General features: G+C 28.5%; 1 protein-coding gene across 2 annotated transcripts; it reads right to left on the reverse strand.

The window, feature by feature from the left end:
* Nucleotides 1-2257: 2257 nt before the first annotated feature.
* LOC138942345 (WD repeat-containing protein 26) lies at nucleotides 2258-14788 on the reverse strand. Of its 2 annotated transcripts, none has more exons than XM_070312516.1 (11): nucleotides 14041-14788; nucleotides 13562-13833; nucleotides 12737-12896; nucleotides 12054-12224; nucleotides 10816-10989; nucleotides 5709-5897; nucleotides 4724-4990; nucleotides 4160-4305; nucleotides 3875-4083; nucleotides 3564-3758; nucleotides 2258-3431 (listed from the first exon to the last, which is right to left on the reverse strand). In XM_070312516.1, exons 2-11 carry the CDS (start codon nucleotides 13792-13794, stop codon nucleotides 3376-3378), a joined length of 1800 nt encoding a protein of 599 aa, XP_070168617.1. In that variant the 5' UTR covers nucleotides 13795-13833; nucleotides 14041-14788; the 3' UTR covers nucleotides 2258-3375. The 2 variants fall into 2 exon arrangements, with proteins under 2 accessions (XP_070168617.1, XP_070168616.1); XM_070312515.1 differs by having other exon boundaries at nucleotides 2259-3431; nucleotides 13562-13810.
* Nucleotides 14789-15249: the final 461 nt, after the last annotated feature.

Genomic DNA, 15249 nt, shown 5'->3' on the forward strand with positions numbered 1-15249 from the left:
ATATTTTGTATAATAATATAAAAACAGATATAACAAAATAAAAATTATTTTATAGAAATATAAAAGATAATTAGTAGTAGAAAAAATAAACAATAACTTATTCTGAAATAAAATTGTATATAAGATTTTAATATAAACTGTAATATAGGTTTATAATTCAATTCTTTTATATGAATATATAAAATGTAATATTATATTTTTATATATTTTTACGGTCGAGATACAACCTGAAAATGTTTTCTGGCTTCTGGTGGTAGAAAGCAGTAGTGCAACAAGACTAACGCCGGGCACCTATTTTTTTGAGAATTTTCTAATTGTATATAAACAAATATTATATTTTTATTTTTAATTTATATACGCGTATATATATGTAGATTTCGAAAAAAATAATCCGGCTTTACTAATAAAATACCAACAATTTTTTTATAATATAGATATAAAAATAAAAGCGAAATATGAAATATATATATAAAATAAATTTTTATATTCCCAAAATCAGATATTAGTTTCACTAAAAGGATATTTAAAAATGTTTATTTTTAAAAAACGTTTTCTTTCTTTGCTATAAATCAAGTTTACAAAAAATTTTATTTAAGAACTTTTTTATTTAACTTATATTTTTTTTATTTTTTCATGTTATCCATTTTATGTTATCTTTTTTAAGGACATGTTTTCGTAATGAAAACATGACTTCTTTAAAATGAATAAAGCTGGAATATATAGTTGGTTTTTTAAACTTTCTCACTCTTTTTATACCATCCACTCTTTATTTTAAGGACATGTCTTCGTAACGAAAACATGACTTCTTCAAAATACAGGTTGAAAAAAATTCTTAAAGGAAAAAATGAATGCATATATATAGCAAAGATTACTATATTATACAGAATGTCCCAAAGCACTCTTGACAACGCTCGTGAGCAGGTAGAGCACAATAAACTGAACAGAAAAGTTCTGTACTATTTTTTTCTATAATGCTTAATAAAGGAGTTATTATTGAGTAAAATCTGGTCAATCTCTCAGCGCCGATTTTTAATCGGACCCACGTCAGTGTGTCGCATGTCTGTAGTGTGCGTCGCCGTAGCAACGAAGCGTTCATGCATACTACCAGGCGCGCGGCTAAAGATCGACACTGATTGACCAGACTTTACTCAATAATAACTCCTTTATTAATCGTTATAGAAAAAAATGTTACAGGACTTTTCTGTTCAGTTTACTATGCTCTACCCGCTTACGAGCGTTGGCACAATCTTTACCGGATATCCTGTGTACACACACACACACACACACACACACACACACACACACACACACACACACACACACACACACACACACACACACACATGCAGCCATGATATATCGAAATATTATGAATACCATGATATATAGCAATATTTTCAAGATCGCTAAAATGTTTGTAAATAATCATAAATTCCTATGTCGAGCTAGACTTGTTGACATAAGACCGACTGGAAATGTTATGTCGAGTCAGATTCGATGACGTAGAACCACAAATGATTAAAGTTGTTATATATACATATATAGCTAATGCAATTATATCATCATACATCTATAAAATTATGAATTAAATTAATTATGAATTAAATTTAATCTAATTTAATTTCAAGTTATACAAGAAATTGTAGATTTCTGATTAAATTATAAAATGCTAATAAGCCATCAGACAGGTAAATACAAATGATAATAAAGTTTTTTACTATAGTTTTTACTGTACTTTTTCTAGTAATAGATATTAAGATCAATTATAGAAGTTTCTTTTGCATGTAAATATATTTAATAATAGTACGTGTTGCAAAGATATTTATACATGTTTAAATATATGTATGTAAATATGTATAGATTCTAAATCTCTCTTTCTCTCTCTTGATGTTCTCGGACTTCTCGTTCTTGTTTATTTCAGATAGCGAAATAAATCGAAAATTTTTGTATTTAGATTATATTCATCTCTTTAATTGTCATTACATATTAAGCATATTTTTATTATAACTTGAATAAAGCCAATTATATTATCAGATTAAAAGAAATTATTTTATCTTTTTCACAATATAAAATTTCCACCTTTTTTATATAATTTCTATAAATTATTTTTGCAAACAAATACACACAACAATGATAAAAAAACATATTTACGAACTTTATTAAACATTATATATCGTCATACCAAGATGTTATCACACTATGCACATCATATATTTTTGAATAATTGATGCAAAAGATAGCACATACATCTTTTGATACATGGCAGTTAATAAGACCAGTACGCAACATTCATAATTTTCCAATATTATTTATATGTTTATCTCATTTCAAATTATATAATCATACATAAATAAATTGGCTCTTTCACATAAAAACGTTTCTGAATCATATTTAGCGCTTCATTAAAAAGTCCTATAAACTATAGACTATAGTGATATACATAAATTATGGATAACTTTTCTTGTACGAATTGTGTGTGATTGTAAATAAAAATTGATAAATAATAGTTATTTTATAAATGCTTAAACAACTTTACACATTTACATATGTCATTTACTAAACTTTGTAGTTTGATGTATATACTGAAATGAACATAACAAAATTGCTTTTCCATCAAGTGTTTTTGAGTGTTTGCTTAATATATGAAATCCAGTAATCTGCTACGAGATCACGATACTATATTTGGAAATTTATATAATCTTGTCACAAAATTTACAAAATATAACATTAAGAATAGTGTTTATGTCATTAATCGATGAATGACTTAGAATAAAACTCTAGATTCGAAATTGTTATTTACAATATTTATTGATACAATTATAGTCAAATTTGACAAAATTTCTGTCAAAACATAACGTTTCTACGATACTGTCCCAATATCATACAGAGGCATTCCATGTTCTTATTTGTAGTTTTATCCTTACACATCAATCCTAAGACGGAATTTTCTTCATTTTCTATTCTGCCATATAATCTACTTTATTATGCTGCATCATGTCTTCGATTATTAACTCTGATGCTTAAATCACTCAACATTTTAATTGAGATAACACAATGGATACCATATGCATACAAAATACATAAAGATACTATTAAAAAGAAAATATATATGCACAAAAGTGAAAATTACACTCGATGGTTTCGGTTTTAATAGTTGCAGACGATTTAGCAGTTGTTGCTAACATATACATCTCTCCTATTACCTCTATTCAATGGATGGTAGATAAGAATGACAAAAGAGGTATGGAGGGCAACTGCAGAAGGCAGTAAAATGTCAATATGACAATCAACAGGACAGTATGATAGTCAAATGTCAATATGACAGTTTTTTGAACACCATGAGGTCATGGGAACACTGGTGCGCTCTGTAATTCGCTACGATACCATTTCATGCCATCCACTGGTATTTGAAGAGCTAGTTTCTAGCGATACTGAAAATAATAAATGCATGAAAAGAAAATTAGAAAAGATAGTTGTATTAATATAACATGTTGCAACAACTCTTTTATATTATAAATAATCCCTTCCCACCCCGCCCTCCAGAAGATTTTGTGAAGGCTTACCAGTCTTATCATTTTCAGCTCCATCTAGGGAAGATGATCTTGGACCCCATATCCTTACTGTAAAATCATCTGATACAGAAGCCATCATTTGATGGTAAACAGGATTCCATGAGACACAATTAACTGTTCTAGAATGTCCTGTGAGTGTTGCTATAGGTAGTTCTCTCTTGATATGCCAGATGTATACTTTAGTATCTATGTTAAAAATAATAAATTATTGATTATGTATTATACAAATCTTTTTCTAAATAATGACTGAAATATATGCAGTGATTAAATATATAACAATTTTGTTTTTGTGAATGACAAACCTTCACTACCAGATGCAATAAAATCTTGATTAGTCCCTCCGAAACAGCTATGAATAGTAAAATGTCCTTGAGTGACTCCTTGAAAACGTCTTACAAGACATCTATCTTGTAAGTCCCAAAGGTGCACACCTTGATTGGCCACATTTAGTAACGCGAGTCGATCTGCTTTGTTTACGCTAAATGACATAACGGGATGATCTTCTTGCAACCTATAATGGCATAGAACAATTTTGTTAAAAATTTTATTTAATGATATCGCATTCTCAACTGATTACTAAATCATACATTGTGAAATCGCATAAATCGTCGAAATTATATCCCCGAATTCTATGATGTGTATCAGCAGCTAGAACAGTCTTTCCATCACTGCGACACCATAGACATTTTACTCTTACTCCTTCCCATGAATCGGAAACATTGCCATCCATATCCTAAAAGTTTTTATTAAAATTAAATACATTAAAAGATGCTCAATATGAGTTCAAGTTAATAAATTGTGTCTAATAAAAAGATGAGATCATCTATCAACATTTTCTTTGGGTGCAAACTGTATATTTATATCTAGCGATAATTAAAAATGTCTCACTTCCTCTCCCCCCCCCCCCCGCCACTTCCCTCATAATAAAAACAAATAAAATTAAATAAATAGCCTATTGAGGCAACCCATTATTAATTTATATCATTATTTCACATCAATTAATATGATAAAATTTGAGCAATATTCCATAATTGTAATGCATTTTTAAAATCTCATTTGTTGAAAATTTTTAAAAAGTAGTTTTATATGGTACGATCAAAGACATAATATTATAAACGGCTTATATTATTAATTTATAGAAGTTAACATACGCATTGGTAAAATTGACCACGAAGACCTCCCGCTACAAACTTATTTGAATCACGATGCCAGGCACAAGCTGTCAACGAATCATCCGTACTTTGAGTCAATCTTACGCGTAATTCACAATCGGGCGTGTCAACGTTCCAAAGCCATAATTCGGGACAATCTTCGGGACCACAAGCAATTAGATGACTGCTATCGGGGCTCCAAGCAATTAGAGCTACACCATATGTATGGCCTTCAAGTGTTTTTCTATGTGTTACTTTTAACGTTTCCTATATCACATTTAGACAAATGTTTATTGATTATATTTCTCAAAAATAAAATTATACAGAATGCTAATCACATTAAGCACATTTTTTTGCCAACATTAAATTGTTTTTCTCAGAAATTAAAAAAAAATTATTATTTATTGTAACTTTCCTATATTCAATGCTGTGCTTTAATGCTATAATTTTTTGCAACTAAATTTCATAAAGTAAAATTTTTTCAAATTAAAATAAAACGCAATTATATCTTGCAAAAAGATGATTTTATCTATTTTTTCAGAAAAATGCAGATTTTTTAAAAAAATTTATTTTCAATCATTTAGATAAAAACTCCAAATATTTTGAGTTTTTGTATAGAAAAAATTGATTTAAAGTTGGCCGAAAAGATCTACAGTTTAAAGAAATGTTAGTGTGAAGGCTAAATATTATTAATAAATTTACAGTTACATTTACATTTACAGTTTACAATATTAGATAATTATCCATAAAATTGATCAAATATTTCAAAAATTTTATAAAAACGTTTAATACAATTTTTGATATAGCTAGAAACATAAATTAATATAAGAAGAAAAAGAAAAAATAGGAATGTAAAAATAATTTTTTTTTTATAACTTGTATATTATCAAAATATAGATTATATATTTTTAAAATAATAAATTCTTAAAAAATTTTCGAAACACTTGTTCAGTTTCATAGTGAATATTACTATATGTATACTCACTGGATCTACATCCCATATAATTACAGTCATATCTTTAGAGCCTGTGGCGAGTTTAAGACCGTCGGGTGAGAATTTGCAATACCAAACTTCATCACAATGATCATTGAGTATCTGTATGGTATGGCACGGAAATTGCTCCTTGCCACAACTGTGATCCACAAGCAGAGAGACATTTTCTAGACTCGCCGGCTTTGGAAGAAAAATCATTAATAATTTTAATTGAGACAGTGTATAGATTTAATAAATCTAATATATTTTGAAATTCATAAATTTGACATTGCACACATACGCACACACAAACTACTTTTAGCCATTTAAAATATAAAATTAATAATAATGTACGGTAAAATATGTGCGATAAAATAAAAATTTGCTCTGTAGAATATAATTTAATTTCAAAATCGTAAATATTATCTTATATTGAAGAAACTTTTTTATAATAATTGTACTACAATTTTAACTATATGACACAAAAACTTATAAAAATAAAAATTTTAATTCTATAGGATAAATCTTTACTTAAACTCACAAATTAATTATTAATTTTGTATTTTAAAAGGCTAAAAAAAGTGCTTTGTGCACAATCTCAAATTCATAAATCTCGAAATGTATTAGATTTATTAACTTTTGGCGTAGGTGATCCGTCCAGTTCCTTTTTAAAATGAAAAGCACTTATATATATTGCATTATTATAAATACATTATATCCTGATGTTCCTATAATATTTTGTTGCAATCTTTCTAAAGGTCGACATTTTAACGTTATCAGTAATAATATAGTAAATATTTCGCAATATTTCAATCTTTTAATAAAATTGTTCTACAATATATTTGTAACCTTTCTTTGCTGCATAAGTTTTCACGAAATTTACTAAATAAATACAATTTTATCGAAATTTGCCGAATAAAATCAATTTTTAATAAATTTTTCCGAATTTTATTCAAATTTTAATAAAATCACAATAAAAAAAGATCAATTAATTCAGATTTCAGTATGTGATTTAGTACTATTTAAGTGTGTATTTCATATATTATATTTTCTATGAAATATTTCCATTAGAATGTGAATATGTGCGTATAATGTTCCTGTGATGGATAACTTCTGGGGAAAAAAAAAGTTTCATTTTCTATAAAAACTATGATGGTTTATATCACCCTTCAATTACCATAGATTTAAAAATATATGCAATAGAAACCTCCATTTTTTATTTATTAAAAAATTATAATTTTTTGTATATTTGATTATATATAACTTTACAAATATAATAGAATAAATATTACACGCACGCACGCACGCGCGCACGCGCGCACACACACAAAATGTCCTATTTTAACTTTCATATCATAATATCTCGAAAACCCTGCATTTCCAAAAAAAAATGTTTCAGACAAAAGTTATTTGACTCGAGAAGGAACATAAGAAGGTGCTATTGGTTTGATCTTGAATAGTCATTTAAAAATAACCGTGACGGTCACCTTTAATTTCTTAAAAGGAACCCATTTTCCATTACATATTCTTGTAGCTTACCTCGAGAGCTTTCCAAAATACTATAATAAAGTATTTTTTCATTAAGTTTTTTCGAGTTATTTTATATTTTAATCTGACATTATGATATAAAAAATAAAATATCTCGTAAAATGTTTAGTTTTCAATAAGTTTACCATAATACTTATGTATGTACAGAATAATGATATAAATCAATTGATATATATAAAAAAAAAAAAAAAAAAAAAAAAAAAAAAAAAAAAAAGTTTTTTTTTAGAAAGAATGTTTTTTTTTAATCGATTTGTCTCATTATTTCGTACATAAAAGTATTATAGTAAAATTATCAAAAACTAAATATTTTATTTTTTATATCAAAATATGTCAGATTAAAATATAAAACATGACGGCTACAATGTCTGGATACAATACAACCTATCTCAAAAAATAAAAAACATATTCAAATATTGCATAGTTCATCAGGTCCATATGATGGACATTAGGTGTATGTAGTTATAATACAAAGAATATATTTATTTATAATTCTTTAAAATAATTCGAAAAATACTTAATGGAAAAATACTTTATTATAGTGTTTTGAAAAGCTCTCAAGCTAAGCTACAAGAATATGTAATGGAAAATGGGGGTTTTCATTTAAGAAATTAAAGATGACCTTCACATGACCTTCAAATGACTATCCAAGGTCAAACCAATGACACCTTCTTATGTCCCCCTTCGAGTTAAATAACTTTTGTCTGAAACATTTTTTTTTTTTTTGAAAATGCATGGTTTTCGAAATATTATGGTGTGCAAATTAAAATGGGACACTCTATATACATATAATAAAATTTATATTAATAAAATTTATATTAATAATAAATTTAAATTAATTTATTAAATTAATTTAAATTTATATTAATAATAAATTTATATTAATAAATAATTAATAATAAATTTATATTAATTATTCCATTTCTGACTTATGACTTCGAATATTCTTGTGTCACATGTTGTTACTCTCATCTTAAAAACTACTTTTATAGAATAGATATTATAACTTTTCATTTAACCTTGGAACACACACACAAGTGTGTATGATAATATATTTTTTGATAATTGTTTACATTAATAGATATCTCACCTTGATATATGTTGTAAAGATGAAAATGTTAATTAATCCATACTATTTTAAGTGATGGTCTCGTTTTGAGTTTTTGAGATATTTAACAAAAAAGGTTTACTGAATAGAAAATATAATTTTCTAAAATTTTCGAAAATTATATTTTCTATTCAGAAAATTATAATTTTCTATCAGAAAATTATATTTTCTATTCAGTAAACCTTTATACAACCTACATCTATATTTAATATAGCGTATTAAATATTATTTATTAAACACCCATATATCTATACATAAACTATTTGTATTAGATATTTACTATTATTATTTACAATTTCGAATGTCTACCTAAACATTTATACATCTATAATCTATACAAACAAATTTAGTGTTTATAAAATTTGACAGAAAAGATCAAAATACAGAAATCTATGTGAAACCGTACAATAATAAACCTCGTTCCGTACTGAAAGTATCGGGCGGTAAAGAACCTCGCTTCGCGTGGAAAATTGGAAATCTTTGTGAAACTGTATAATTCTATAGGAAACATGTGGACAGGGGCAGAGGGAGTCTCTCTCTTCTAATTTAAAATTAAGATTAGTTATAAAATAAGTAGGATTAGGTTTTGATTAAGTTAGATTTTTTACGGGAGAGGGACTCCGTCCCTCCCCCGCCCACGCATTTCCTGTGGGATCATTATAGATGCGTTCCACTTAACGACCGCAACACTCGCGAGCATCATCTATCTTTGTTTAATTTTCGGTGAACAACAAGGATAAAATGTTACCGTGAGCGTTGCAGTCGTTAAGTGGAATGTACTCTATATGATTCTACATGAGTTTTCAAATTCTATTAAATGTACATGATCTCGAAAAATTACATTTTGTAATAAACTTTTTTTGTTAAATATCTAAAAAACCAATTAAAACAAAATAAACATTAATCAATAGTTGCTTTCCATTTACATCAAAACTCAGATAATTCTCATTTGTGATATCATAACTCAGTTGAGTGCACATTCCTTTTGATGCTAACAAGTGAGATTCAACTGAGTTTTTACGTGGTTTCTGCACATGATCGAGATCGTGTGCTTTAATGAGTCTAATAGATTCATATTAAAAGTGAAGTTATGAATCTGTATTGTTATGTGATAGCTTTGTTACCAAAATAAGCAGGTCAATGACGTCATTGTCTGAGTATGAAATACTCACATAACTGAGTGACTCAGTATCACTTGAGTGCAAATGGAAAGCAACTATTATCTTCATTTTTACAATATATGTTAAGATCATCAGCAAGGTATCCGTTAATGTAAACAATTATCTATTTTTTTTCATTTAATAAATAATTTATATTACGTTTGATAAACGAAAATACAAAAATGGATATATATGTATATAAAATTTCTTTAAGTAGATTTCATATAAAATTAGATTGGAGAAAATTCTTCAATGAACATAATGCGTTTTCAAAATGCACTTATTTGAGAAACTTTTTAATTTAATTTTTATATTCTTTTTGAAACATCGCAAATTTTGAAAATTTATATAAACTAGCATGTTTTTCTTATAAAAAATAATAAAAATAATAAATCTCTTTTTCTTTTTTATGTTTTTTCAGTTTTGTGTTTCTTTTTTTTTCATTATATTCACAAGAAAAAAGTAATGGATTATATTATCATAAACATACATATATGTATTGTGTACTGCCCTCGTGAGCTATATGTATCTTCATTATGCTTCTGTATTAAAATAATTATTTATCTTTAATAAATAATCAATTATATGATAATTGTTTATATGACAATTGAGTTGTTTTTTTTATACATCTTTTTACACATTTATTGTTTTTAAATTGAAACCGTTATATTGCAGCTATAATTTCAAACTGAGATATTTTTAATTTAAAATTGATGTGCCATTTATAATCAAAATATTAAATACTTTTATTATAAATGACATTTGAACATTGTTTCTTATTCAATTTAAATCTTTTTTTTTTGTAAAATAAAAACAATAAACTAACTGTTTTTAAACTCAAGTTTTTGAAACACGTGTGTGATATTTATGTTTCAAATTAAAAAAAAAAATGTATTCATCAACAATAAACATCTTATTCTTCTAAAATTAAATGACAAGATTTGGAGATACTGCGAATTTAAATATTTCTTTGATAAAAATGTAATTTCAAAAATAATTACTTTTATTTAGTATTAATATCTCTCATTATTATCTTTGTGCTATGTATAATTCTATAGATAGCTTTATTTTGTTTTGAGATAGATATATCAATATTACTGAACTTGTTAAAAGTATTTCAGTATTTTGTTTCATCAGAAGAGCAATATGATAATAAGAAAAAACAGATAAAGAAAATAAGCATTAAAAACATAGATAAAAAAATATAGAAATAATATAGTAAGCAAGTATACATATATGTACACATATATTAGCACATATTTAAACTGATAATTTAAATTGCAATATTTGTGATTTATTAATATACCTGCGTATGTGTTATGTGATACGTGCAGAGTTGACTTTGCATTTCCACAGCTTGACAAAGTAAAGAATGAAGTCTGCGTGGTGGTAACATAATGGAGGGTGGCAGGTACCTTTGTAGTCTGTCCATAAGCGCAGCCCTGGAGACCGGCCCTTTGCCATCCCAGCTTGCACGTGTCTGTCAACAAGTGTCCATTTGCTAGTGATTAAATTTTCAATTCTAAGTTAGTTTTAAAGATATTCTTTTAAATGAGGAAGCTTCAATTTTCGTAGGAACTTATTAATATATATTAGACAAGTACAGTTTATTATGCTGTATTAACTCTATACACTCTCAAATAATTAAGTTTCGAGACTCGCTTCGCATTTTCGAACGTTTGTTCCACTTGTGCTGCTATTTTAGAGGGTTATTTACAACTCAATACTCAACACTTGGTGCAAATTTTGAATTATTTGGTTCAATAGTTAATGAGATACAATCACGCAAAATTGTGCTATAAAATTTTGTTTAAAAATCGATGTAATGGAAAGAACACTTAATAACACGCCAACATTAAATTCTGCATTAAATTAGAGAAGTCGCCAACAGAAACATTACAAATGATTCAACAAGCCTACAGAGAGTCAGCTATACATAAGAATAACGTTTCGAAGATACAGAAAACATAAAAAAAACGTGAATTAAATTTTGAAAGGGCTTGCTTCAGAGCAATGCTGGGATTTACTTGCACATTTCGGCCCGATTCCGTGATTCACGCCTATTGCCCCCACTCACTGCTCCATATGTAAGAATGCCCAAATATAATAATAAGACAATACTTTTCTAAATGCACCACGAAAATTCAATTTCAAATTTTCACGATGCTTTTAGAAAAGTATTGTCTTATTGTTATATTTGAGCATTTTTACATACGGATGATCCTGAAACGTAGCGCCGCGCTAGTTTCGCGTATCTGACGACTCGTTGCTAATGTAGCGGTGAGTGAGGGGCAATAGGCGTGAGCCAAGGAATCGGGCCGAAATATGCAAGTAAATCCCAGCACTGCTTCAGAGGACTATCAGAGCTGCTTTGAGCAATGATGGAGACGTTGAATTAAGTGTGTCGAGTTAGGTGGTGACTACATTGAAACTTTTTAAGTGTCTAAGGTTTGTATGATTAAAAATAAATTTTTTATACAAAAGTCTCGGAACTTAATTGTTCTACAGTGTATGTCTATTATATAAAACAAATATATAAAATACCTGTAATTCATCTCGTCCACTGCACATCATAAATAAAGATAATTGATGAACACGACCAGTATTATGGCCCAAAGGTGTAAGCTCATTGCGTAATACATGTAGCGCATCAAATACCATACCTTCTTCCAAATATTCTAAATATTTTTGCTCTAACAGTAAGAATTTCATCTCCTATGAATAAAAAAAGAATATTGATTAAATTGTATATATATTTTACTAATTGTCCTGATAAAAAACTCTACAAATGCTATCTTTCCCAATATTAGTTTTTTAAAATTACACTCTTTTTCTCTTTGTTTTCTTATTATTTATTTGTTCTTTAACTATAATTTAACAGAATCATAGTATTGTAATTTTATTTTAAATTAAAGAAGGAGTTTTGTAAAGTTATACAAATGAATTTCTCAAAAAGTTACAATTTTGTAGTGCAGTACTTTCCATTGATATGTTATTATTTATATTTCATTATCAAACAATATTGAATAATTTTTATTATTTGCAAATCTTTTCACGTTAATTTATAATTAATATCTAACTTGAAAAGAATATATTTATGAATCTTTCATATATATATTTTTTCTTTCATCAGTATAATTAATAGAATATATAAATCAAGTTTGACTAAACACTTTAGAGAAGCAACTTATATTATCGTGATTATTATTTATATTGGAAAGATTTACCACTAAGCTCTGGTGTGCACTTTTCAAAAAAGATTTCAGTTCATTAAGGTCATGATCTGCTTTATTCCAATCGCCATCCATAACATGCTGTCTAAACTTTGCTGCAGCAGGATGATCTAGTCGACAGCCTGATTCTTGCATAAGTAGATCTGCTGTACGACTAAAAATAATATATTTCTTTCATTATTTATTGTTAATTATAAATTACATCTCCCTATATATAATATTGCTAAAAATTCATGCAAGATCTTTCATAAGAATTGATATTAATAAACTTATGGGCAATAATAAATGTTAAAATAAACAACTGCAACTATTGTCAATATATAGACTGATAAAATACATAATTATGTATTATAATTTCTTATAATTTTTAAAATAATTTGTAGAAATATAATTATAATTTTATATAAACTTAAATTATCTCCAGTGTTGGAATATTTCAATGCTATATGCATTTTTCATATTTTCCCATTGTCAGAAAATAAATATAATTGACACAGATACTATATACTACCTATATTTCAAAATCTTATTATTAGCTTCTTTTTTTACCATTTGAATATTGTTCTTATAGACTAATACAATTCTCTTCAGAAAGCATGAATCGACAAAGAAGACATTAAATTACTTATTAAATTTGTAGCTGACAATGAAACAGGATGACTATTGTAATATAATTAACAATTTATATGTATATTGTAATTCTATTATAGTAAAAATAAGTAGATTTATATTTGCAATTAACAATAAATTATTTTCTTATTTCTGAATTAATGAGACTGACGATAAAATATTTAGAAATGAAACAACAATATTACATACTCTAAACCAACTGTCTTTAAATGTTGTCCAATAAGTCTCACAATATCTTGATTAGTTTTGTCCATTATTTTTGGAGGTCCTAAACTCTGATTTATTTCCCCATTCACATTATTAACATCACCATCCGATTCGGGTAACAAATTGCCATTAGCATGAAGTCCACCAGAGTCTGCCTTAGATCCATTTTGTTGTAGTCCAGAAGATACACCACCATTTGAGGCCTGCTGTTGCATTACGCTGTCGTGTACACTGAAATGTTATCCATGATGGCACTGACGATACCATATTATTAATTCGAAGCCATTAGTATATATTCTATTCTAATCGAATATTTCTATTTTGTAACCTTAAAAATTTTGAAATTATTAGGCTATATATATTACATGTAAAAAGCGGAGAAAGTGTAACTATGAGAAATTATTTAGACGAAGAAACGTAAATACAAGTGCGCTATAAAAAAGAAAAGAAAAAAACATTACCGATAGTTATCCATATCCGGACTGGGGGAGTGCTGCTCGTCCGCTGGTCTTATGGTAGCCGATAGAGAACTACGGGACCTTTTGCGCGGTGGCGGAGCGAGTCCACCGTCGTCCGACTCGCTGCTCGAGGCCAGGCTTATGCGCGTACCGCCCCGTTTTTCACACGATTATTATCCCCCGGGGTAACTGTTGACGACTTAGCAGCTAAGGCTGTGGGGGACCGGGAATTCGAAGGCACACACGCGGCCACGATTGCGTTATAGGCACGAGGGCAAAAAGTCTTGGGCTTTAGCCTTTTCTCTTTTTTTCCCTTCTCGCCACTTGTCGTGTCTCTAAAAGAATGGTTCACCCGTCTTCTTGCGTATCTTCGCGTGTGGATGAACCAATCACCGCCAACGTTACCGCTATATCCACCGCCGTTCGACTCGATGGACACAAGTCCCGGGGAAAGGAATTTGCTCTTGCTCAGAATTCAATGCGAAGTAGAGAACAATGACTGCGGCACAGCTGATACTTGTTTAGATCGCCGTTTACGTCACACCGTGTTCTTCTTTGCGGATAGGCAGACTAGCGATCGTCGCGCCTGCTATATCCGTTCGTTACGTACTCGACTAGCATATAGATTGGCTGGCTTCGGGTTTTTTTTCGGCTTTCTCTTTATCTACTTAAAATTGCTTTTCACCGCGAGATGGTACTGCAAAACTGATCTGGGTAAAGTCACTAGATTGATAAAATACCGCAATCCATAAGACCTTTGACTATATACCTATGGACCCCCACTTTACCCATTTAAGCAAAGATCTAATTTCCACCGAAGTCGTCAATCCGATTCTGTTTCGGTGCGCATCGAATTTAACGTACTGTTTCTACTGGAAGTAGAATAGAAGCGAGAAAGATCGATATTTCAGTAGAGCCAACTTAACTTTTGCTTGTGAATGTAAATAAACATAATCCTTGACAATCTTTTTATTAATTTTCCGTTTTGATGATTAATACGAATAAACGATAACTGTTATGAACATCGATATAGATTATATATCGATTATATATTGATGGTTATAAAATAATGAAAAATAAAAGTTGGCACCATTTAGTCTCAACCGTTTTCACCGACTAAATTTCGTGTCAATTCGCTGCCACTCCGACAAAGCTTGTAGATCGAAATGGGAGTGAAATGAACGCAGTCAGTCGTGTTTCCATCGACTTAAA

Source organism: Polyergus mexicanus, unplaced genomic scaffold (genome assembly GCF_030449975.1).
Source record: "Polyergus mexicanus isolate NDT 795.1 unplaced genomic scaffold, iyPolMexi1.0 SCAF_22, whole genome shotgun sequence".
Lineage (NCBI taxonomy): Eukaryota > Metazoa > Arthropoda > Insecta > Hymenoptera > Formicidae > Polyergus > Polyergus mexicanus.

Coding starts and splice junctions, on each gene's coding strand:
- LOC138942345 (XM_070312515.1), bottom strand. Junction 4,306..4,723: donor GTGGTCAATTTTACCAATGC/GTATGTTAACTT, acceptor AAAAACTTTTAG/GATATGGATGGCAATGTTTC. Junction 4,084..4,159: donor GATTTATGCGATTTCACAAT/GTATGATTTAGT, acceptor ATGCCATTATAG/GTTGCAAGAAGATCATCCCG.